At 40.6% G+C, this 25,947-nt stretch overlaps 1 protein-coding gene across 1 annotated transcript in view; it reads left to right on the forward strand.

The window, feature by feature from the left end:
• The window catches only part of DMD (dystrophin), a 1,831,916-nt gene that overhangs the window by 1,637,079 nt on the left and 168,890 nt on the right, over positions 1-25,947 (forward strand). Inside the window, exon 62 of the mRNA XM_087813416.1 lies at positions 4,857-4,917. Coding sequence (XP_087669542.1) covers positions 4,857-4,917 — 61 coding nt within the window. The remainder of the gene's footprint in view (positions 1-4,856; positions 4,918-25,947) is intronic.

A 25,947-nucleotide genomic window follows, 5' to 3' on the forward strand; every position in this document is an offset into this window, starting at 1 on the left:
CCACACATGATAAAATAAAGCACAAACACTAGACAGACCCGGTTGCAATCCTGGACGCACTCTTTGCTAGCTGCATATGACCTGGGCTAGTTTACTGAACATTTCTGAGTCTCGGCGTCTTCGTATGTAATAATGGAATCGCGTGACCTCACAGGGTGTTTCGGGGATTACATTAAGGGACATACAGTGCAGGCCACCTAGTAGGCACTCAACATGTTTGTTTCTCCATTTCCTGAATCTCCTGACTTCAGTCTGAGTAACAAACAAAAATTAGGATCTAATACTTACTGGCTTAGGACCTTAGACATGCTATTCCATGTGATCTTAAATGTCTCATTGTCTACAAAATAATAAAAATAATAATACCTACCTCACAGGTCATGATGAATATCAAATAAGCCATTTGAGATCATGTTTCAAGTACCTAAAGGTTTTCCTATCTCCTCCCCCAACACCTCTTCTAGATCAAGTATTCTCACTGGGAGTGATATTGCCCCCAAGGGTGTGAAAACTGGTTCCTGGGGGACAAAAGAAATCTTACTTTATTATGTAAAATACATAAAATACATAACCAGATATGTATCATTATCTGTAGTATTAAATTTTCATGAAGAGGTAGAGTGATTAGTAGGGAAAAAAGTCTAAAAATATACATAGGTGTGGAGGGGAATGGAGGAGATAGTGGGAAATAAGACATTGCTCTAGAGTAGATCTCCTTGATGAATGTGCCCATAAAACCATTACTGGAATTTGTACACTTCTGAGGAGCCAGGTGCCAGTGGCCAGTCAGTCCTTCCTAACGCCCTCTTCTTAACCCCACAGATGTTTCTGTTTTGTCTCCAGTGAATACTATATATTTATTTTCATAGTCTGCCTCCACTGTTTTTGACCCAACTACGTTATCAAACTCCAAATCTGCCAAATATAAGAAAAGTAGAAAGATTAATGCCTGTATGTGGGTCTGAATTCCATAGAGTGCTCTTTTGGCACAGTTTGAATAACATTAGCAATCTTTTTAATTTTCTGGTTAGGCCCCTGCGTCGATTAAAATATGGCTTAACACCGGGGTGCGTTGCCTGGCGCATTCTGTTCGTCGTGCATTAAAAACGGTTGAAATTAGAACTTCTAAACAAAGCATGGCCTGTGGTTGTTGTGATTTTCAAAACCACCTTGGGCACAATATTGGATCCCATCACCTCGAGGGAAGAAAAGCATTTTAAGGTAGAATTGCTACCCTTTCTTGCTCTTAATAACAAACTGCATGGGGGGAACTCACGGGTTGCTTTTGGAATAAACTCATGTGTAGCTCGCTGTTTAAATTCAGGAGACAATACCCCCGTGGTGCCGGTGCCATATGATAATGAATGACTTTTACACTCGAGGATCTGAATCACAAAGCTGCATTGGAATTACATGTAGTGGTTATGGAAACATCTCTGTAAGAAAATACGAATGGACAGCCCTGTTTCATATGAACCCGTTTGCCAATAAATCCGCTTTTGATGGGCTACTAAAAATGGACACATCGGGCAAAAAAGATGTGTGTGTCTATTCCGTAGGCTAGCTTTGCGAAGGATGACAAGCCTCCACTGGTGCACTGAGATAAGAAACAGCTGTTGCTGGCGTGGGCACTCCTGCAAGAAATGCAATGATAATTCTGGGACAGACTTAGGAGAGTTACCATATATTTGATCAACTTTGAATATATGCAAGACCAGAATTATCTGGCAGCCCCAAGCAAAATTGCCTGACAACTCTTCTAACAATCTCTCTGAATCCAATCGCAGAGAACCATTGTCCGATTGTATATTTCTAAAGCAAGCAGTTCTGGTGTGTGTGTCTGTGGTGGTGATGAGGCTGGGGCGGAATGGGGGAAGGCTGTTGTTATTTTATTTATTTATTTATTTATTTATTTATTTATTTATTTATTTATTTTGCATCGAGGAGTTTTTTTAGTATAAATTTTAGGGTTTCAAATGATGACTGCAAAGCAGTCACTTAGGTACGTTTATAAACTGTGAGTCAAATGGCAAAAACATCTTTCAGCGCAAAAAATTCACTGAATCTCACCATTAGAGCTGATAGCTACACGTAAAGACGAAAGGCTTTTTAAAACATAACAATTTTGCCCAGCCGGTGTTGCTCAGTGGTTGAGCACAGACCTAGGATCCAGGAGATCACGGTTCGATTCCCGCTCAGGGCACAGGCCCCGGTTGCGGGCTCAACCCCCAGCAGGGGGCGCGCGAGAGGCAGCTGATCAGTGACTCTCTCATCATTGATGTTTCTATCTTTCTCTCTCCCTTCCTCTCTCTGAAATCAATAAAAATATTTTTTTAAAAAAAACTTTTAAAAAAATAACAATTTTCATCTATAATTTATATTCATTGTGTAAATTTTTAACAATTAAGTATTCCACTTGTAAAAGCTTAAAATTTCATATTGATCTGGAACTTAAGATTTTTTAGAGTATCTTTTAAAATATTTTCCACTATTTAGTTCAAGCGTATTCTGACTACTGCTCTAGCATTTTTGTTTGTTTGTTTGTTTTTGCTCTTCATGTTTAATATTGCAAAGTCAGCTATAGATACTTGATGTAGGCCTGGCCATTAGCTCAGCTGGGCACCACTGCTTTTCCTCCGTCTCTTGCTAGATTTTCGGCTTGAAAGTTGTTTCTTTCAGGCTGAGAGGCCCTGAGCCAGGCCAGGCAGCCGGTAGACCTCTGCAGCACACTTCTCTCTGAGAGATCCTAGGAAGAAAGTAGGGACTCCGAACTGACCCTCCCACTACCAGACATACCCAGCCAGCATCCCCTGGCTCAGAAAGACTTTCTGACCCCTTAGAATGAATAAAGAACTGGAAAGTGATGATGAAGGAAACTGTGGGGCCCAGCCCATAGGGACCTTTAAGAAAAGAGGAGCCTATCTTTTCTCAGATTGGGCTCGGTAATACCCTCAGTGAGGATGGGCTTAAAGGCTCTCTGGAGTTTGCTGCTTTTTTTTCATGATGCTGTGATTTTTGGAGCTTTTTTTTTCTAATTGAGGTATATCTGACATCCATTATGTTCGTTTCAGATGACCAGCATAACGATTCGGTATTTATATAGATTGCAAAATGATCACCACAGTAAGCCTAGGTGGGCATCCAGCACCATCCCGATGCTGTGATGTTGAGAGGAGGGTGCTGAGCAGCCTGGAGCTGTGACCCTGCCTCTCGGCCACGTCTCCTGCTCGAGAGGCCTGGGGTTTGCAGGTTTCCGTAACATCGGGCTCTGAGCAGGTGCAACAAGGAGTCCAGCCTGAATCCTCAAATCTGGTCTCATTTACTCTGTGAACTAATCTGGGCAAGAGAGCTGAGACCTGGAGGAAAAAAACAGACGCGAGGAGAGAGCAGGGCAGAGAATGAAAAAGACAGGAGAGGAACCAAAAAGGACACACAGACAGAGACAGAAGGCAAGGGACTACCTGAAAACAGCACCTAAATGTCTTTTTCCCCATATTAAAAATCTGTCTGCCGAAATGAAAAGGAATGATTAGCAGCTAAATACAAATCTGCGTTCTATATCTTTTTAATGACATTTTGCCAAGGGACAAAGCAGCATTTCTGGTTGGAGGTTGGATGATTCCGTCCTTTGATTACTCAACATAAAATAAAGAGTCTGTAGTTTCATTAGCCTTAAATTGTCCGGCAGTAGGCGAAGTTAACCTATATCAGAAGCTGTTCTTTCATATTATACAGCGTAGTCCAGGATGTCTGAGCTTTGACGTTTTGTTACATCTCAGTACACTGCGGGGCGGATTCTCTGAGACTAATTTAGGAGGGAGTTTTTCATCGGAGGAAATAATGGTCAGCATCAGCAGTGCTTCAAATTATAAGCAGGATGGAAATTCAGGGGAAAATGGGCAGACACATGAAATTGCTAGATGTTAATAAGAATGTTTCTTATATTTATATTCCTGAAGATATTCTATGTCTCTCAGACTCCAGTTTCTTAAATGTCTATAGAGGCGGAAGATTTTATTGTTGTGGAAATATTATGACACCTCCTAGCACGATTATTTTGTCTTAAAGAAAGCAACAAACCCACAGATTAAACAGTATAAAAGGTATTTTTAGAGTTCGGCTTTGGGAAAGAAAAAAACTAAAACCTAAACGTTTAAAGCACAGTTTAAAGATGATTGATTTGACTAATACACAATAAAGTCATTATAAAGTGAATTCCCCGTACCTGAGATTTAATTTTACCTATAGGATTCATCACTCATCACAAGGGTTTTATTACATCCTGGTATCAGATGCCATTCTCTCACTTTGTTATCTTTTCTAATAAGATCATGCTGGTCAGCTGACGTTTTGAGGCTACAATTAAACAGGTAATCAGTAAATGAAATCGGTAAAAGCCAAATAAAGAGAAAAACAAACACATCAAAGTGATAAGTGTAGTACTTTAGCTTCAATAACTTGGAATGTAAATATATCACAGAGGGATGTTTCAGCTGCTAAACTAATAAAACCCAGTCAATCAAATAGTAAAAGATGCGGAGACGCAACAGGAAATATTATAAGACAAGCACCCAGTGGAGACACGTAAGAGAAACCTGGCAGCTCACTCATTCGCTTCCTTATCTTATAGTGGAAGGTGTGTTTTTTCTCTTTGCATTTATCTTTTGCCTGAATGACTTCAATTTCACTTAGATTAGGACAGAAACTTCAGAACAGCCGGTTAATCCATCCTGTCTTCATGGGCAACTGAGCAAACAGACCAATATCAGTGTAAAATTGTAATTCTGGAGATTAATGTTGTCTTTCCTGTTTGCGGTGAACTTGACCTCCTTGCCTTTTTTTATTTCTTTTTCCAGCTTCTGTCCAGGGGCCCTGGGAGAGAGCCATCTCGCCAAACAAAGTGCCCTACTACATCAAGTAAGTTGGAAGCATCCCATGCTTTAAGGAGCATTCGTGGTGGCTCATCTGCACATTCACAGATGAATTTCTTTGTAAAACGTGGCATTAGCCTGGCCTACACTCCCTGGTTCTTTCTTCCCCAAGGAAGCTTGGATAATCAACTTCTTGCTCAAATTACCACTGAAAATGTGCTGATGCAATAGGGAGCTGCCTTTAGGAGAAATCCATTTCCTACAGCCTGGGTGTTGTGTTTTGTGATTGGAGGTGGTGTGGATTTTTCAAAACAGAACAAAAAGCTGCTGATAATACTATCGGCAGTAGAGGTGAATAGTTACCAGAACAATTTAATCTATTGAGGGTTTTTTTCCCCCCTACATTTCTTCTTCAGACAAAGATGGACGGTTTCTGCAACTATGTGTACACAAACCGTTTTAGGTGAATAAATACTTCATGAACCCAAAAGGCAGTCAGCAGCAGCCCCTGGATTTGTGGAGCTGAGGTGTTCATTCTGGAAAATACAGCACTCAGCATTTCTCACAGGACAAGGGAATGATCCCATTTTCTGGGGCCATTTGTGTCCGTCAAAGGCATACAGGTGCTTAGAAGCGCCTTCAGCAGGATGCTGCCTGAAATACAAATTATGATGCAGTGAGTCACATGGAAGAGGGAGGGGAGAGAGGAGGTTGAGTTTTTATGATACATCGACAGTGTCTCATCAATTGTGCGGGTGCAACTGAAATTTCACTTGGAATCGGCTACCTCGACAACAATTAAAATTAATCAGATTCATGGACTAGGCCTGGATACCAACTAAAGTCTTTGAACTTGCCTCTGCCGGGAGTCTGACAAAGCATATTAAATGTTTTTCCATTTTTTTCGGCCCGCCATCTTTTATCAAATCTGTTTTTATTCTTCCACTGCCCATCAATTCTTCATAATTCAGTTCTAAAGCAATAACAGCACTCCTAGATCTTCATTACTACAGTTCTCAAGAAATTTGATTTCATGCCTCAATGTTGTTAACTCAGAAGAATGGGGGTGAGGGGGCTCTTTTGGCTCTTCAGGGAAAGACACATCCTTTAGAAAAAGTTTATCTTATTAAATTTTTCCAGACGAGGTATCCCTTATCTTTAAAAATGCTCCTTCAATATGCTTTGATCCTGCTTTTTAATTTTCTTATTTTTAAATTTTATTTTATTTTTGTTATATATAGTTATTGATTTAGTCACTCTGCATATTTTAAATGCCTATTTTAAGTCACCGGTTTTCTTAAACAATATATTGATTTAGACATGCACTGTATCGCTTTATATCCACTATATATTTCATTCAGACCATCTATTCAAACTGTCCCCAGTTATCTTCTACATCAGTGTCTTTGTCATGACGAACTTTCATTTCTGACTCAGATTTGAGAACTGCTGCTTCTTCAGCCCATTTATAAAGCGCTCCCTTTATCCAGCCTTTATGAGCTGAAATAAAGACTTGTGGCCAAGGTTTAGCACCGACTGAGAATCCAAGATTTCTCTTTTCTCCAAATCATCACTTGTTTGGGGCTCATTAAAGGTCTCCTGGAGATTCCTAGAGTTGCCCTCTTCCCCTCCCCCCCAGTCCCACTGTCCTTTCCTTAAATCCTTAAATATTTATCTTCTCCTCCCTGACCTTATACCTGCTACAAAGGATCCCACCCAGTACCTTGCAGTGAGGAGGTAGAAATGAATTCAGACCAAAAGAAAAAAAGAGAAAAAATCCAGAAAAGCTGTACCCCCCCCATAAATTAATCTCTTGCCGTTCCTCGCTCTGTTATTAACTGATTGTGTAGCCTTGAGCAAGTCACTTAACCTATACAAATCTTTGTTTCTCATTTACAAAATAAAGGAATTTGACTAGATGGTACCTAAGGTCCCTTTTAGCCCGAAAAATCAATGAGTGTAACTCATTTCATGGTGTTTTCCAAATTCAGAAACCTAAGATCTCAGCTTTTTTCCCTGAGATGTTTATCTTTACTTTTAAATTCTTTACTTTAATTCTTAACATAATAGAAATACTTAGTTTTAAAAAGCACAAGAATTCTATTTTTCCACTGTTTAATTAGCTTCAGATATGATGCCCTCCTAACTCCAATTTCTCCAGGTACCTATTTAAAGAGCTCACATCTTGGTGTGTAATTAAGAACTATTATGTTCCCTGGTATAATGTTAAGAGACACGAAACAGTAGACAGGAACAATCAGTAGAAAGCTGAGTATGGAGACCTTCAAATCCTCTGAGGTGATCAGTTCCTTGAAATGAGAGAAATCACATAATTTCTCAGAGATATCTCTAAAACTTTAGGAAGACCAATTCTCTCTACAATTGTAATTTATTTGAAAATAGGGATTGTATAAAACCTCAAATATACCTCTAAAATGTTAAGCTATAATGTAGGGAGAGTTCGGAAAATATACATTGGACAGATTAATAGCATTTGTGATCTATTAGTCCACATTCCTGTTGTCTAAGGGATTCTATTTATAATACCTTACTTCCATGTACAAGGATGAGTAGAGCTGATGCACTGGAAAATGCCATTCGTAATTTGGGATCCCTCGATGGTCCCCAAATAACAATCATGATACGTTTACAATGACATTTCAGCCAGTCCCCATTTTTCGTCTTTCTTATTCTGTCTGTCTTGCCTTACATTCAAGAGTTCTTGCCACACATTTCCAGCCGCAAAGCCAGGTGTCTTCTGCAGGAATTTTCGTAATGCTGTACAGGTTTTTTTCCCCCCTTTTCAATGCTGGAATAAACTGATCATCTAGACAACAAGAGATTTCTCCAGCGGTAGCGCACTTCCAGTTAGTTGTTGAGTTGTGCGCTCATCTCTGAGGTTGTAAGTCATTAACAATACCTTCCGCTGCGGGCTGCAAATCAGGCAGCGTTTATGCTCGCATCCTGACACCAGCTTCCCATATGATGCTAAGAACCTTGATTTTAATACTTCAAGCTACATGTTTGTCTAGTTTATTAGGCCATAGCATACATCATCGTTACAGTTTTCATATTCCCTCTCCCTTGGGGCTCTCTTATTTCTGCCAGCATCTCTTTCAGGTTATTTGATTATAGCTTTCATTGCCACTGAAAAAATAATCACCAACAATGTTCAACCTGTTACAACTGCCTTTTCCACTCTCTGCCATTTTGTAGTTTTTTGGCCTACTGTCAAACTCATGAAAATTTCAATGTAATAGCCTTTAACCAGCTGCTGCATTCTGTTAGGATTTCTTTCACCTTTTCATGTTGCGTGCTCCCATATGGGTAAACCAAATGGAGCCAAGAGCTAGGACTCCCTTGCTTTCTTAATCAGTGAGAAAATTATTCTTCTGTATCCTGGACTGTCAAAAGAATTTAGGAGTCCCAGCCTTGCACACAGTGTGTTCCCGCATTGATGACGTAATAAGAGCGTAAGAAATGGCACACTGGCTCAGAGCAACGGGGCAGCTAGCCCAGGACTCTGTCCCAGATGCAGGCACCAATGGCCATTTGTCATGAAGCTGGTCGTTTTCATTTTTAAAAATTAGGATGCAGCCCTGGCTGGTGTGGCTCAGTTGGTTGAGCGTTGTCCCGTGTACCCAAAGGTCGCCTGTTCAGGTTGGGGGCTTGATCCCTGGTAGGGGGCGTATAGATTGGAGCCGACTGATGTTTCTCTCTCTCCCTCTCTCTTCCTATCTCTCCAAAATCACTAAAAACATTTTTAAAAAGAACACTTATTTTAAAAATGAAAATAAAAATTAGGATGCTTTTAAATCAGTTGGCATTGAGTATGTTCAATGGTTTCTTAAAACTTCCCCATTCTCCACTTGAGCCTTGTCTTAAGTATAGAAGTTCTATAAATTTCCTGATTCCTACATGAATACATAGAGGTATATTTCAGTGTCTCTTCGATCTACAGCCTTTAACCTCAAGGGATGGCCCCAATTAAGTGCTATAGCATTCGGTGAATACAATTATATTTACCCCGAGTAGACTTTAATCGCACATCCCCTCACTCACCCCCCTTTATTTCCATCCTCCCAGCCTGAGAAATACTAATCCTTTTTAGGTTTTTTAGTTTGTCCTTGGATGAGAGATAAGCAGTCCCCTTGGATCTTCTTAGTTGCTTCTCTTGGATCTCTTCCAGCTGTTATATCTTCCTTAGGATGCTGTGACTGGCATGGCCCAAATATTGGTTATTGAATTTGTTAGCATTGTCTCTAGCCTCCACTCATTCATGAAGAAAGAAAATGCTATTTGCCGTCTCCCATTGGTGCAGAAATGGAAAAACCAGTTGGGTTCCTAACCTGTTCTCCATAATTAGTTCCAGCTGAAGGTTGGTTTGCTGCTACTTGTCCGTAACACCAGCTGGAGGGTTTGACCTCATGTTTCTGCGAGTTGTCCCTCAGGGAGGATTTGATTTTTAGGGAAGCCGGTCCTTTTTTCCCTCAAAGACACTGTAGTTGCTAAATATTGGGAGGCATTCACTAATGAAACTCGGTAGTAAACCTGCTGACTCAGTCACCAGTAATGCATTTCATCAGGTTCCCTTTCCAAATGCCTGAAGCCCTTCCCAGAAGCATGAAGACTGGACTTCAGGGAACATGCTACGTGTCCAGCTCCCTTTTACATGCAATGCTCCAGAAGCAGCTCATGGCCAGAGGAGTGCCTACCGTTTCCTGCTGGTTATTTCTGATGTTGTGTACATTGCTGTAAATGTCTTAATGGCCTTGATCTACCCTTCTGTCCATTCGCAATCCCGGGCATATTTCTGCAGGCGCCTATGGCATCGCCGTTGCTCACAACTTTCTGGTGGTTCTTGCTTAGCAAAATGCAACATAAAACCTCCCTGGCTGAAGCCGACAGTCGCTTCAGCCAGCATTTCTTGTTACTACTGCTGTGTTTGCTGCCCAAATTGCTAGTCAGAGTTCTGACTCTCCTCTCTCCTTGTGACTGCCATGCCTATGGCTCTACTAGTACAAATATTTGACTCTGCATGGAATTGTGGCCATCTTCCTAGACTTACCTTTTGGTGTTTGATTTTGTTTGTTTGTTTTTTTAAATAGATCTTTATTGATTTCAGAGAGAGGAAAGGAGGGTGAGAGAGACAGAGAGAAACATCAATGATGAGAGTCATTGACCGGCTGCCTCCTGCGCGCCCCCTGCTGGGGATGGAGCCCGCAACCCGGGCCTGTGCCCTGACCGGGAATCGAACCCCGATCGCCTGGATCCTAGGTCGATGCTCAACCGCTGAGCCACGCCCAGCCGGGCTGGTTGTGTCTTCTTATATCATGTTGGTCTATTTTTAATTAAACTGATGAATCTTGCTCTGATTAGAAGTACCCATGCTCCCTAACACCAGTAGCATCAGAGGTATTTTTGTTTGTTTAAATCCGAACCCGAGGATATTTTTTCCATTGCTTTTCAGAGAGAGTGGAGGGAAGAGGGAAGAGGGAGGGGGAGGGGAGAGGGGAGAGGGCAACATCGATGTGAGAGAGACACATCGATTGGTTGCCTCCCACATGTGCCCGGACCCAGGGCCGGGGATTGTGCCTGCAACCGAGGTAGGTGCCCTTGACCTGAATCAAACCCGGGACCCTGGAGCCCGGGACCCAGCGCTCTCACCCACGCAGCTAAACCGGCCAGGGCAGCATCTGAGTTTTGAACCCACCTTCCTTCGCACCACGTTGCCTCTTCTACTACTTTCCGGACTATATTTCAATTCCAAATCCCTCCCATATTTCAAGCATACCTTGCCCTCATTCTTGCCCCAGCTTCCCACTCTTTGTGCCAGGAGTTGCCCTGATTTAAGTTGTCGGTTAGTCTATTTGTTTGTTCCTTTGAGTTATTCATTGTTTTTTCAGGCCCTGTATTTATAGAGCGAGGAAGCGGTGGTTAGCCGTGTCGCAGCTTTAGCAGCAATCAGCGTGCTAAATGTCTGTGCTGGCTGGTGTGCAGTCATACATCTTCTGAGAATGAGATGGGCTCTTATTAAAAAGAATACCGGCTTATGATACCCAACTTAGAAAGCACCCCCCTATGTCTCATTTCGGACGCGTCACTGTTCTAGGAGTGGTATCAGTCTTGGTTGAGATTGGCAGAGTTTCCTTAGTTTTTCTTACAATATGAACACCTTATGCAGTATGCAATTTTGTGCTGTTCCTGGTAAGATCCTTCACATGTATATTTTTCTTCAAAATATACCTTTTAGCAGCTGACAAGACCATATGAAATAGCAAAAATAGTAAATAGACCAGGCATCAGAAGAATTGAAGCCTAGTTCCAGCTTTGCTGTTAACTAGCTACTTGACCAAAGGTGAATCACTTTTTTTAAATATATATATCTTTATTGATTTCAGAGAGAGGAAGGGAGAAGAAGAGAGAGAGAAACATCAATGATGAGAGTCATTGATCGGCTCCCTCCTGCACGCCCCCTGCTGGGGATGGAGCCCACAACCTGGGCATGTGCCCTGACCGGGAATCGAACCCCGATCTGCTAGATTCTAGGTCGATGCTCAACGGCTGAGCCACGCTTGGCCAGGCAAAGGTGAATCACTTATATTCTCCAGGCCTCACTTATGTTCTCTGGGCCTCAGTTTCTCCACCTGTCAACTAAGGGGGCTGAATCACATGATACCACAAGTCATTTCCAGTCCTGATTTTATAAATGTTTACTTTGAACTAGAAATTGTTCTAACAGTTTCCAGAGGAGTGAAAATGAATCTTCATATTGCCCTTGAGGATTCTTATTGCATCATTAATCTTATCAGGATCGAAAGGACAAATAATATTAAACCTTTTACTTAACTGTTTAGCACAACTGATAATAAGAAGTGGATGTAACGGAGGATCAGCTGTCTAATTTCAGCTGTCAGTCTCTGAGGATATTGGTGAATATCTCTGGGTAATTAAATTTGTGAAATTGCTGCCAAAAGCCTGGTGCCCTGACTTTTCAAAAGGCTTTAGTACACAGAGATAACCCAGAGGTCAGCCTTCTCTGCCGTGCTTTCTCTTCCACAGTTTGATGGTTCCAAAGGTCACATTAGCTGAATCTCATTAAGCTCTGGAACCACGATGAAGGAACAGTCAGTAATACATAATTGATGATATAATCATCAAAACAATTCAGTTTACGGCATTAACTGAAACAGAGTGACCGAGATGCCATAGCATTATGCAGAGTCCTGATTCTGGCCTTTGGTTTTGTGGGCCTTGTTGGTAGGAGTAGATGTTGATATCTTCTGTGTCTCATAGGTTGGTAAAAAAATCTCACAACCTTCTTTGTAGTTTTATAAGCCGATACATATAACCTTAACTGAAATAACAGACTCCAAGAGGGTAAGTGCTGTGTCTCTTTTTCTGGCGTAGTGCCTCACAGATAGCACATGCTCGGTAGATATTTGAATGAGTGAATCAATGAATGAACATACCAGCAGTTCTATGTGCTTTATAGTTTCATGACTCCTTCAGAAATTCTTCTAGTGTCTGTGTGTCAACTCAGATCTACCACCGAGTGTGTCTCTCATATCCCCTAGACATCAACTTTAATATTAGAAAGTGTGCTGAGTCTTTTATAGAGTTTTCCTCATGCCTCTTACAGTTGATGCCTAGGAGAAAATCCTTAGCATGTGTGCTTGAATGGTACATACCAGATCCTGAGGCCTATAGATTTCTCCTGTCTTTATCTAAACAATGTGGTTTGGGGTATAACTCAGCCCATCTGGGACTGAGTTTCCCCATCAACATTAAGGAAATAGAACTAGATAATGCCGGAGATCACTCTGAGTTCTGGCTTTCTTTGTTTCAGTAGAACTGGAGTCTTTTTCTTGTTCCTAAGAATCACTCAGGATGCTGCTTCTGGCTTTCCAGTGGTCGATAGAGCTTTAAATTGATCAATCGCTGTGTTTCACTAAGCATTTGTGTACAGGATCTACTTCGGGGCCTGGGATCTCAGTAGCTATTGAATCTTAAGAGACTGGCACTGTTTAGTTTTATTTTCCAGAAAATATTTGTAACATACTGCATGTTATATGTAATGCTTAAAGGTGGGGACATGTGCATATACACATATATGGGGCAGCTAAAATATGATGGGTACAGTCCTAAAATCTATTATATTACAGATATATTACACAGGTGTCCCCTGCCTCATTCACGGCACTCCTGGGAATGTGAAAATATACATAAAATATATTTGGGTCTGTTTCCCCAAAAGAACTAGAGTCAGTTATTTCAGCTCTTCCTTTATTTTCTTTTTTTTTAAATATTTTTTTTTATTGACTATAGAGAGAGAGGAAGGGAGAGAGGAAGAGAGAGAGAAACATCAATGTGAGAAACACTGATCGGCTGCCTCCTGCACGCACCCGGGCCAGGGGTCAAGCCCGCAGCCCGGGCCTGTGCCCTGACCGGGAATCGAACCCTGACCTCCTGGTTCATAGGTCGATGCTCAACCAACTGAGCCATAGCAGCCAGGGCTCATTTCCATTTTCAAACTTCCTTAAACCTGCTTTTTCTTCCCTAATTATGTGGTAGGAAAAAAATGGACTGTGGCGTTAAATAAAGTCTGCATTTGAAGCCCAGCTTTATCATATTCTCACTCTGCTATTTGAAAAATGTACTTAACCTCACACCCATTCCACTGTCTGGCACACAAGGCATATTAATGAGCTTTCCTTCTCTGAAATTGAATTTAATTGACGTTTACTGGATACTGAGTGTTGGGTTTTTAGGAAAACACTCATACAGACATATCCAGTATTAGCTACAGGTTTAGAATATTTTCTAGGACACAAATCTGTCCTTGATCAAGCTAGTTTCTTTTCATTCTTGGAGTTCCCACTAATTGGGGGTATGTGTGAATTCCCAAACATTCCCGAGCCTCTCCTAGGCTTCTCTCATCGCCCCTTATCCTGTCCCCCTGGGAAGCAGCATCCTATTGCCTTCGCAAAGGTCAGCAGCAGCCCAGACAACATTGGAAAATAACCTAATAACCTTGAACCGCCTCTCCCCTCTGGATAATTTCCTTAGAGCATTAGCCCTTTGAACACTGACCTGGTTGCAGAAAATGTCCCTTTCTCAGCGGGAACACTCCAGATCCCGGTCAGTCTTTCCCTCCCTCATTCCATGGGATGAGGTGGGGGAGGGCAGTGGCGAGGGAAGGAATTAAATGCTTTTCTGGAAGGATGTTAGCATGCATATGCACATATAATTTTGTTCTCTGAAACAATAAACTGGGTGCATTGTATAATTCAGTGGTGTCGCACTGCAAAATTTTAAAATCTTTGTACAAGATAGAAAGAAAGAAAAAATCTCTGCTGTGAGCAGCCTGGAAAGCTCCTAAGAACAGGCCCTAGACGGGCTTAGCCTGCTGTCAGCGTTCAGCGAATGGCCGCATCCTCTGTGATATCGTTAGCTCCCAGGCGGAGGAATCCGAGGAGCTCCCCTGCCCCTCCTGAAACTTTCAATTGCTTTTTCTGTTTTTCTTTCTCCACTTGTCCGCATCCGTCTCGGTCCCCAAAGCCATTGCATGTTAGACAGTGCAGGGAGTAATTTTTAACTTGCTTCTTGGTTGTTTCAGAAGGATTTCGTTGTGGTTGTTACATTGCCTCGTGGTTTGGTCACTTTTCCTTGGTCTCGAGCTTTCTATAGAGGGAGCAGCTCATAGTCATGGTCCGTAGACTCTCCTAGACAGGACGAAACGCACAGTCTCATGTGTGCCTACTAAGTGCTAAGTGAGAGACTAGCTGTGTCTTCCCCTTTATGGGCATGATGCCACCAGTTAATGACCCAATAAAAAAGAAATAGGTGAGACTCAGGAAGATTGCTGGCTTACCCAAATCCTGCTCATGATGACCCAGCTCTGCATCATTTCCCCCAGCCCTATGACCTTAACTGGTTTTGCACCGCCTCACCTCCGGTCTAGAGCCCCCCCTGTCTCCAACCCCCACATGCACAAGATCAGAGTCCCTCGCAGCCACTCCCACCCAGGGGGAAAGCAGGCTGGGAGTTGGTTGCCTACCCCCTGAGGCCAGAGGCAAGCTGGGGGCACAGTTAGGGGCAGGGCTGCAGAGAATTGAAATTTAAAATAACAATAATAGTATCTCCCCTGCTGCTCCCAACTGGTTCAGCTTCACAGCGTTGCTGGGTGAAACCTGGCCCTCAGCCTCACCTGGCGAGACCCGTCTTGGTATCACCACCGCTGCGCTCACAGTCCTTCCCCGCGTGGCCAGTGTTTTCCCTTGGCCTGCCTGCCCGGTCACCTGCCATTAGGCTCTTGCAGGCACCTAAGTTTCTCTTTGATGCTTTTGGCAATACATGAGGGGGGAAATAGAAACAAAAGCCTGGTCAGCCTTCCTCTGTGGAAGCTGAGAAAGCAGAGGATTTCTGAATCACTCCCTGCCACCTCATTGGGGCCAAGATGAGAGTAAGGCTAAGACAAGGAGCCTAATAGATGCCACAGAATGGGTTTCTCCTCGTAGTCCCGATCCTGAGTCTCTCCGAAGGGTAGGACATAATGCACTTAGGAGGACTGGAACAGCTCTTCGACCCTAGAGCACGTCCCTAAGTTTGATGACATCCCCTCCTTCCGGCAATAAAGTCTCATCTTTCCCATCAATGCCAAGCCTATGGTTCCAGCTTTACCAGGCACATGCATATGGCCTGTGGCCGTCAGTCCTGACTTCCGCAGCCATTGAGCACTGTATCACCCCATGTAGTACACGTAAAAAATTTTATCTTCTTGCAGAATCTCTCTTTTTTTTTTTTTTTTTTTTTATTATAACTACCTGGTGGCAAAGAAGTCTTTTTTCTATTTCCTCTTGTAATGACTTAAAAATCAGCAAACCAGGGACATTTGTAATATTTTAAACAAACAAAAAAAAAATCAGCAAACCAGTTTGGGCAGTAAATACGTTTTTAAGGATAAAGCATAAAATATTTCCAGAAGATTAAGAAAAATCTCTATCTGAATACATAGTCACCCTGTATGAATCCAGAAATATAAGTGCTTTATCAAATTTAAAGCCACATTAATTATTTTTCCTCACTCTAACTTATATCAGTGCTACAGGTGCTTTTCTGCCAAAAAAATAAATAAAATAATAGGGTAGAATGTAGCCTAGATAAAGCAGGAGGGGCCAAGCACAGGTATAGCAAAAGCTTAAGTTGTAAGTATCTTTACAGCTAAAATTAAAATAGAGAGATAGAGATGGATAGAGATAGATATATAGACGGGGGGAGGAAGAAAAGGAGACGGAAGGGGGGAGGAAAGGGTATTAACAGCAGGCCTGTGATTTATTCTCTGGGGCATGTGAGGGCAGTAAATGATCTCAACTCCACAGACCACCTTATAAACATGCTAATGACCTCCCAGACCTTTTCATTAATCTTGTTAATGGCATTTAACTAACGGAGATACCTGAAAGTCCCCATCTACAAAATGGTTTTAGCAAGATATACTTGGTCTGGTTACTTATTGTAAATAAACCTGGAACTTATGGATTTGAGCCATGACTAGATGGAAAATGGGACACAGTCAATGAGCATTTTTCTGTTTTCGTCATTAACAGATTCTAAAATGGAAGCCTTTGGAGAATGAACCGGCTTCCTTTCAATGTCAGTATTTCTGCATCGATTTTTTTAAAACGTTTCTGTTAATATGAGACCAAAACATATAATGTGAAAGAAAGTACAGGGCTATTTGGGGGAGATGTGTCTGATTATTTCAGGTCTCCAGGGAAGGAATGTTCAATCTGTGCCTAACATTTCCCAGTAATCCTTTGAATCATTGGTAAAGACTGGTACTCGAAAAGAGTCTGTAATTTATGTGAGTCCAGTTCGAAATTTAGCCCTTTATACTTACACAACATGTATTTCTTTTCATTTAAAAAGTCCCTTTGCAATGAGAGAAAGGGAAGGAAAGCAGGATGAATGTGCCGATATATTTTCCCTTAACATGTTGTCCCCAGTTCTAGGAAATCACGGGTCTAAGAAAAGGCCAGGGTCAAGATCAGTGAGAGCTATAACAGTTGTACATTCCTATATTGAAAACTCTATAAACGGAGAGGGTAGAAAAAAAGAAAATTATATGAATGACATTTAATTATTTTGAAAGTTACCTTGGAATCTATCTTAGAGATAGCAAGGACCTCTGATAGCAAGGACCTTAGGCCTTGAAGTCCTAAGTCATCTTTACAGGTTAACTTGAAATGTTTTCGTTAATTTTCAGATCTCTTGTCTCCTCGAATAAGCTGCAGACTTTTTTTTAGTGCTGTCAGTATTACAGATGTCCCCCATTTTACCCCCCTCCACCCAATCCCTGCCCCTTCAAGGCCTTCCCCACACTATTGTCTGTGTCCATGGGTTATGCATATATGCATATAATCTCCTCCATTCACCGCTCCACTGAGATCTGTTATTCTTTAAGCTGTGAACTTCTTTTTTTTTTTTAATATATCTTTATTGATTTCAGAAAGAGGAAGGGAGAGGGAGAGAGAGAGAGAGAAACATCAATGATGAGAGTCATTGACCGGCTGCCTCCCGCACGCCCCCTGCTGGGGATCGAGCCCGAAACCAGGCCTGTGCCCTGACCGGGAATCGAACCGCGATCTCCTGGATCCTAGGTTGATGCTCAACCACTGAGCCACACCCAGCCGAGCAGCTGTGAACTTCTTGATAATGTTTGTTCCTTATGCATCTTCACATCCTTCTTAGCACTTTGTTATCTCACACATACAACATTGAGAATAAATGCTTGATATTTTGTTTTGATTCTGAGGATTAAGCACATTTTGGGGAACGGAGCCATGATCCCAATAGTTATTCTTATAAAGGAATAGATAATAGATTAGAGGCATTCAATATAATGTTTTTATTCTAGGTAATCCCACTGGAATTGCAGTTGATTAAATTACATTTTGGAAGCAATTTCAATCACCAGTTCATTTCTTTTTCTGTATTTCAACTGATTGAGAGTAGAGAGAAATGCTTGATTGGGTTGGTTGCCTGGTTGGACTGTCCTATAAACTGAAAATCTTTGAAAATCGCTGTTTTAGAGAAAATATTTTGCAGTGAAAATAGTCCTTTAGCGGCTCCTGTTTCCAAAACTGTTGTGAGGATATCTTTTGAAAATGCCTTTAAATTCTATTCCTATCAAAATGCACAGGCTGCCCTCAGAAGCTGACGTTGTTCAGTGACTGCGTATACGCCTATGACTTAATATTAAAAGAGTTTGAAAGAAGTTGGGTTGAGTGAGTGATAGAATCTGAGAAACTGAGGCACAGCCATCGTGGCATCCATGGGGGAAAATAATCTCAAGTGTAGTAATTAGTTATACTCAACCATTTCTTGCCATCCTCTGGTAAATACTGTCATTCTCAAGCACATAGAAAATAGATTAAATTGCATAAATGCCTAATGTTGATTAAAAAAAAGATAACCAGTTCTTTTCCAGTTACAGTTTTGTTTTGTTTTGGTAGGAAGGAAAGCCATCACATTATATCTTTTTAAATGGGCTTTATTGCCAAGGAACTTCGAGTTGTTTATCTAACTGGTATTTTGTGTACTCAGCTGCCAAGCCGTTTCTTTGACATGTAAGCACAGCTAAGTAGCAAAAGTCATCCTTACTCTGCTCAGCCTTGTTCATCGTCAACAAAATTGCCAGTTATATTCCAAGCCCTTGAATGTATTGGTTGAGAAGATGTACAAGCTAAAGGGAAGCAGCTCCACGTTGAGGTAGAAGCTTGATCTCTCTATACAGGCTGGTAGATTCAAAGCATTCTAATCTCATTTTGACTTGTGAACTGGAAAAAATTCATATTGAAGGGTGGAGAAAACATGTTCAAACTCCAAAGTCACTTTTCTTGAGAAGTTATCTGACTGTAAGTGTAACTATAACTCAGGGTGTATCAGAGGGCTCAGATGTGGAACATTTCTTTAAAATTAAAACCTAAAAATCCTGATGTCTAATGGAATGGGTAAAAATAGCTACCTCTGAAGGATCTGGGATGAGCAGAGGAATACTGAATAATATCACCTGACAGTTCAGGCCATACCTTTACAGTAGTTGCTGGGGCCTGAAACATACAGAATTAATTCAGTAAAACACTGGGGGGAAAACCCAACTAAATCATAAACTATTTTAAATTAAAAACACTGAATAAGAATGGGGGGAAATCCCTCAACAAATCAATATTGTTTGGGGAAGCATGAATCCCAGACCAGCAATATTTTTATCCAAATGACATGTAGTTCCATGGTGAACAGATACTGTTAGCACCAACTTTTATAAATAACAGAGTGAAGAAAAAAGTACAGGGTTGTTGGATATGCTTCCCAAAGATGGTAACTTTATTCAGAGTTCCGTGCTTGACCCTACCAACTTCTACTGAATTTATTCACAGTACTTTGTCAATTTAGGATTCTTTTTTGCTTGTCCTTGCCTAAATATATGATTACAAAACAAAAATAGAGACATGGTAGCCCAGCCGGAATGGCTCAGCGGTTGAGCATCAACCTAGGACCCAAGAGATTGCGGTTCGATTCCCGGTCAGGACACCGGCCCAGGTTGCGGGCTCAATCCCCAGCAGGGGGCGTGCGGGAGGCAGCTGATCAATGACTCTCTCATCAGTGATGTTTCTCTCTCTCTCCTTCTCCCTCTCCCTTCCTTTCTCTGAAATCAGTAAAAATATTTTTTAAAAAAATATAAAGACATGGTAAAATCATTACAAAGATAATTAATAGTGGTATCTGTAGTGAACAGATTGTTATTCTTGTATAGATTAATAATGTACCTAAGGAAATGTGTGAGAAATTTAATTTGGGAAATAAAACACCAAAGTAAGGCAGAGATGAAATAATAAACCAATAGGAAATTAAATTTAGGCACAAGTGTATAAAGATGTAAATTCTATAGATGTTATAAAATAATATGTATGCCCTTACATAATTGTATTACTCTTTGAACTTCATTACTCTGGGAAATAAGGAGAGTGATCCTGAACAGAATAGTATCACTTCTGCTTATAAATCAGAGGATGGATAAGCATCTCTTAAATGTATAACATTCATTATAAAGGTATAATTTAATCTAGTTTTTTTAGATTTGAAAACTGATTTTATATAAACTCTAATTGGGCAATTCTTGATACTTTGATTGGAGTATTACAGTAAATACATTTTTCCAATTTCCAAGTTTCATGTATCTGTTTCAAAGAAATAAGACAACACTTTATTATTATTTTTTTTAACATATCTTTATTGATTCGAGAGAGAGAGAAACATCAATGATGAGAGAGTCATTGATCGGCTGCCTCCTGCACGCCCCCTGCTGGGGATGGAGCCCGCAACCCGGGCCTGTGCCCTGACCGGGAATCGAACCCCAATCGCCTGGATCCTAGGTCGATGCTCAACCGCTGAGCCACACCCGGCCGGGCGACAACCCTTTAAATGCCTAACCTCCCGGGACTTCCTCTGATTGTCTTCTACGATAGTTCAAATCATGCAACCACAAACAACAGCAGCAACAAAAATATTTTGGCAGACAATATATTTTGTTTGTTCATTTTAATGTTCACGAAATAAAGCACACTTATTGCCAAATCTGACTTTCAGTTTTGTTACAAATTACCAAAGTGTCCCTGGTTTGTAAACGAGAAGGTTCTAGAACTTGAGCCCTGAATATACTTTTTCTGCAACCGCAAAGAGGAAAGCTTTTGAAATACAAACACTGACCTTTCTCAGTGTCCCAGGTAAAGTTTGATAGAGGTGTTTTGGTTTGCTGTTGCTTTGCTGTGGTACAGTTGAGACCAGCCTAGATTGGCAGGACGTATTGACTGCTGTGAATATATGTGGTGGAACATGTGGGATGGGTGGAAGAAATAGGAAGGGCCAGAGTGGAAGGAGAGAGCCCAGTAGGTGTGTGGAAAGCACTGCTGGTGGATTAGATCTAGGTAATAGCAGCAGTGGAGATCTCGAGAAGTGGTTGGGGATATATTTTGGAAACAACCAGTCTTGCTGATGCGTTGGAGGTCAGAGGTAAGGAAAAGAGGGCCATGCAGATGCCTCCTGGGCTTTTGGGTAGAACAGGTACCTGAAGATGAACAAATCTGGTAGGGAAAATCAAGAGATCTGTCTTAGGCACTATTGACAGCGCCAAGGGGCGACTTGAAGAGCTTTTGGTCTCTGGTAATACCCACTGGCCACTCTTTACCCCAACCAACAACAGTCAAACCTAGAATCCAAACAAAAGATTGAGCTTGCCAACTAGATTGACATTCTTCTTTGTAGAAATCCTGGAGCTGCCTGGGTTTAGAAATGTTAAGTTTGGGGCACCTATTGGGTATCCAAGCATGTAGCTGGAAATATGAATTTGAAGCTCAAGGAAGAGGTCAGGCCAAGAGCTATAACTTTTGGAGTCATCAACATGCATAGATCATGGGATGGGATCCCATCACATTGGGATGAGAGAGGGAACCCTGGACTTTTTGGTATTAAACTTGCTTCTGCTCTGCCAAAGGCAAATGTGTCACAAGATTCGTTAAATTAATTAAGCAAACTATTTTTATTGGGGGCAACTGTGACAGATATTGTATTAGGCACCAGAGGTATTGTAATGAGTATTATAGGCATAGCGCCTGTCCCCCTGGAAATCCTGTAGCTCCTGGAACAGCTCCTGTCCTAGCAGAGCAAATAGACCTGAAACAAATAGGACCTGGGGCCTAAGAGGAGCTAGCAAGGCAGGCAGTTGCTATTTACTACTCTAACATAGTTTAACATGGCATATTTTGTAAAAGAAGTAAAATTGATTATTCCGAATGTTTAATGGAAATGTAAAATGGATGCTCAACATCTAGTCCTTAGAGAAATGCAAATCAAAACCACAGTGAGATGCCACCTCACACCCAGTAAGATGGCTATTGCAAGAAGAAAACAAACCAAAAAACAACATAAAAAGTGTTCGTGAGAATGTGGAAAAATTGGAACCCTTATACATTGCTGGTGGGAATGTAAAATGGTACAGCCACTGTGGAAAAGAGTTTGGTAGTTTTTAAAAACGTTAAGCATAGAATTACCATATTATCCAGCAATTGCACTCCTAGGATACACCCAAAAGAATTGAAAGCAGTGACTCAGATACTTTACACTAATGTTCATAGCAGCATTGCTCACATTATTCAAAAGGGGGAGACCCAAATGTTCATCAACAGGTGACTGCATGTGGTATATACAAAATGCGGTATATATGTACAATGGAATATTATTCAGCCCTGAAAAGGAATGAAATTCTCATAATTATATAACATGGATGAGCCTTGAAAACATTATGTTAAGTGAAATAAGCCAGACACAATACAACAAACATTGCATGATTCCACTCATATGAGGTACCTACAAAAGCCAGGCACAGAGATAGAAATTGGATCAGTAGTTGCCCAGGTAGATGGTGAACCGGGAAGGGAGTTATAGCTTAATGCATACAGAGTTTCTCTTTGGGATTATAAACAAGTTCTAGAAATGGAAAATAGTAATGGCTGTACAGCATTGTGAATGTAACTAATGCCACTGAATTCTGAATTCTTCACTTAAAATGGTTAATTTCATGTTATGTATATTTTACCACAATAAAAAAATTGCCCACCAAATAAAGGAACAAAGCAATAAGTTTGCTTAGGATTTAAATAAGATAGGTAAAATAATCTCTATTTTCATTTTAACTCTATAGTAAAGATCTATATAAAAATATAAAACATATGTAAATAAGGTATCAGAAGGAGAGAGCTTTTTCTTAGGCATCCAAGAATTTTCCCAATGCTTTTGAAATCTATTGTGCAATTTACTTCCTTGAATTGGCCTGTAATATGTGAATATAATAGCATTGGAGAGATTAATTGGTATGTTTGTGAACTGTTCTGAAATGCTAAAATGAAAGCATAAAACTCTAAAATGCATTATTATTCATTAAAGAGGCATAGTTTATAAGGGTGTCCCTGATCATTGTCGAAGCATAAATGGCCAATTTCACCGGTAATTAGCCAATTTAGCATGAAGTTATTTTTTACTTGGTATATTTTGTTTAACCTCAGTTATATTTGTAAAAACAGAAACTGCTGTTTGTTACTGCTTTCAAAATTTCACACAAACGCTAAAATGTTCTTTAGTTCTAAAGTACTTAGGAAATGGATGAAGTCTCCTTGCCTCAGAAAAATCTCAAGTACATAGTTATTTAAAGATATGCTCTTGACTGACTGATTTATACATTCATTCAGTCTGTATTTATTTATCATAATATGTGCACCCGCTACCATGCTAGATGCAGGTGGTTACCTTTGGTAAGCAACACTCATGCTCTCTCTAAAGTATAGCCAGAGAGCAAATAATAGAGTTGAGATACGAAGTATGAATAAGTGTTAACATAGAAAAGAAGGGAGATCTTGTCTCAAGGCACTTTAGCAAGAGGGAACTTGTCAATACAAGGAATTAAAATGACATCCTGACTGTTGCTGGAGGGGGTAGGGTGAAAACTTGAAAAGCTCTCTTCAGTTAAATTGGATGGGGGCCCCATGGATACAAATATTTGAAGGTTATTGATGAAATCCAGGTGAGAGATTATGGTACTTGGACCATGATTTAGGTGGGTTGGAGATGTTGAGAAGGAGAGATATTTGAGAGAGATTAAGGAAGCAAAAATCCTTAGGGCTTGAGGATAGATAAAATGGGGAGGGATTGCAAAGAGGAAGAAATACATGTCAAGCGATCATGCCTAGATTTCTCGCCAATGGACAGTTGATGACACTTTAAAGTGAGATAGGGAACACAGAGAAAGACCAGATTTGGGATGGTAATTTGATTGAGGATGTTTGAATTTGAGGTGATTAATGACATCTAAAAGCACTGTCAAACTGACAAATAATATATGTCTAGAGTCCAGAAGAAAAGTAGGTGGGTCTGGGTTGGAGTATATAACTGGTGACTGAAACCATGGGTGTGAATGAGAATCTAATGCTAAATTTTAGAAGGGCTACTTTTAAAGATCTTTGCTTTTTAAAGTACAGTTTCAATATTAAAAATAAAAATTTTAAACTGATTTTTTTTTAAATCAATAAAATAAAATTATTTAAAAGCCTGAAAAGATACACATCAAAGTTATCATAATGGTTGTAGTGTAGGAGGGGGAATCAAAGGGGCCGTGAATTTCATAGTCATTGTTTTATTTTGTGTAAAAAGATGCTTTCTGCAAATGTAAATATTAACCATTACTAATTCTAAACAGTGAGAGAAAACGTATTTTTTATTTGGTATCTTGGACCTTTTTTATTTGCTAAAACTTTTAAGATAAAACAAACATTTTAAAGCCCTGGGGAGGGGGTCAATGGGGGAAAAGAGGGACATCTGTAATACTTTTGACAATAAATATAAATTTAAAAAAATACATCATGATTAACAAATGGAATGTCATTAGTTCATTAAATACTTTGCACCAACTTGGTTACCTAACAAGGCTTACTTCTGTGAGTAAACTCTTTAATTCATAATTATTTATACTTGATCTGCATATTTGTATCAGTTACTTAATCTGACAAGTAGCTGTTATCTAGAGCCTGAACTAATGCTAAGAAACTATTACATTTGTATTAAAACTTCAGAACTTTGTTTATTTCCTTTTCAGTTTGTATAATTTCTATCACCCTATCTTCAGGTTCACAGATTCTTTCCTCATCTGTGTCAAATCTACAGATGAGCCCATCTAAGGCACTCTTCATTTTTGTTACTGTTTGGTTTCTCTCATTTTCATTTGATTCATTCTTATAGTTTCTATCTTTGCTGAAATTACCTACTTGGTTTTGCATACTGTCTTCCTTTCCCATTAGAGCTTAACATATTAATTATTGTTATTTTAAATCTCCTGTCTGATAGTTCTAACACCTTAAACATATCTGAGTCTGGTTCTGATGATTGCCTTGTCTCTTTAGGTTGATTTTTCTTCCTTTAAGTATGCCTTGTATTTTGGGGGTGAAAGCCAGACGTCTTGTATAGAGTAGTAGACAGTGAGGTAAATAGACTTTTAGTGTGGTGATTTATTTTAATCTGGCTGGGAGATGGGCTGTGTTTGAAGTTTGTATGTTGCTATAGTTATCATTGTTGAGGTATGTTGTTACTATGGGCACCAGAGCCTTAAAATTCCTCTGGTAACCCTGTTTTATTACTGGAAGCTTGTTAGTGTAATAATGGAGCATAGGGCCAGGAGCATTCTCTAATGTGCTGATTAGCGCACAATTGGCCTAGATCTTGGGGGGGGGGGGCTTCATAATTGTTTTTGCCCCTCCTCCAGGGGTAGAACTTTCTCAGTCTCCCATTCCCTTCCCCAGGCTACAGTGAGTATCCGCCAATGTTTTCTCTATCTACTGTCCTGAGGCCCTTTCCCTGGCAGATTAAGGCTTTTTTTCACCTAAGTGATATGGGATCTAGATCTGGGTGATACTCCCTCCCCCAACTGTCCTGGCTTTTCACCAGTGCCATCAAGTAACTTGCCTCCCTCTCCAGATTAAGCCTTCCCTTTCCTTAAGTGAGGAGGGTTTAGGAAGAGCTTTCTCCAGATTCTCCCCATCCCCTCTGTGAGAGCCTGCTGAAGTTCCTGGAGGAAAAAGCCTGCAAAAGGTTAGGAACCCTCCTATGACTGTGGCCCCAGGAACTTCTCACTCTTAGGCCCTCACGTGGTCTCCAGGAATTTAATGTCCTTCTCGGTTTATATAACATCTGGTGGCTTCGGCCCCAGGTATCCAAATGTTCAGGCCCTGTGCCTTGCTGAAGATGGCTCTCTCCAGATTTCAGGGTGGCTGTTTGTTCTGTGACCTCATTTCTCTGAAAGGTTGATGAAAAGTTGTGAATTTATCTGTCCAGCTTTTTTCTTATTGTAAGTATGGAAGCTGCCTCTTTGCAGCACCCTACATCTCTAAGTTGAAACAAAGTCTGAGCAGTATTTTGGAAAATTAATATTTATAAGTTTTTCTTCTCATAACAAAAGTAATAAATGTTCACT

This window comes from Miniopterus natalensis, chromosome X (genome assembly GCF_054644295.1).
Source record: "Miniopterus natalensis isolate mMinNat1 chromosome X, mMinNat1.hap1, whole genome shotgun sequence".
Taxonomy (NCBI): Eukaryota; Metazoa; Chordata; class Mammalia; order Chiroptera; family Miniopteridae; genus Miniopterus; species Miniopterus natalensis.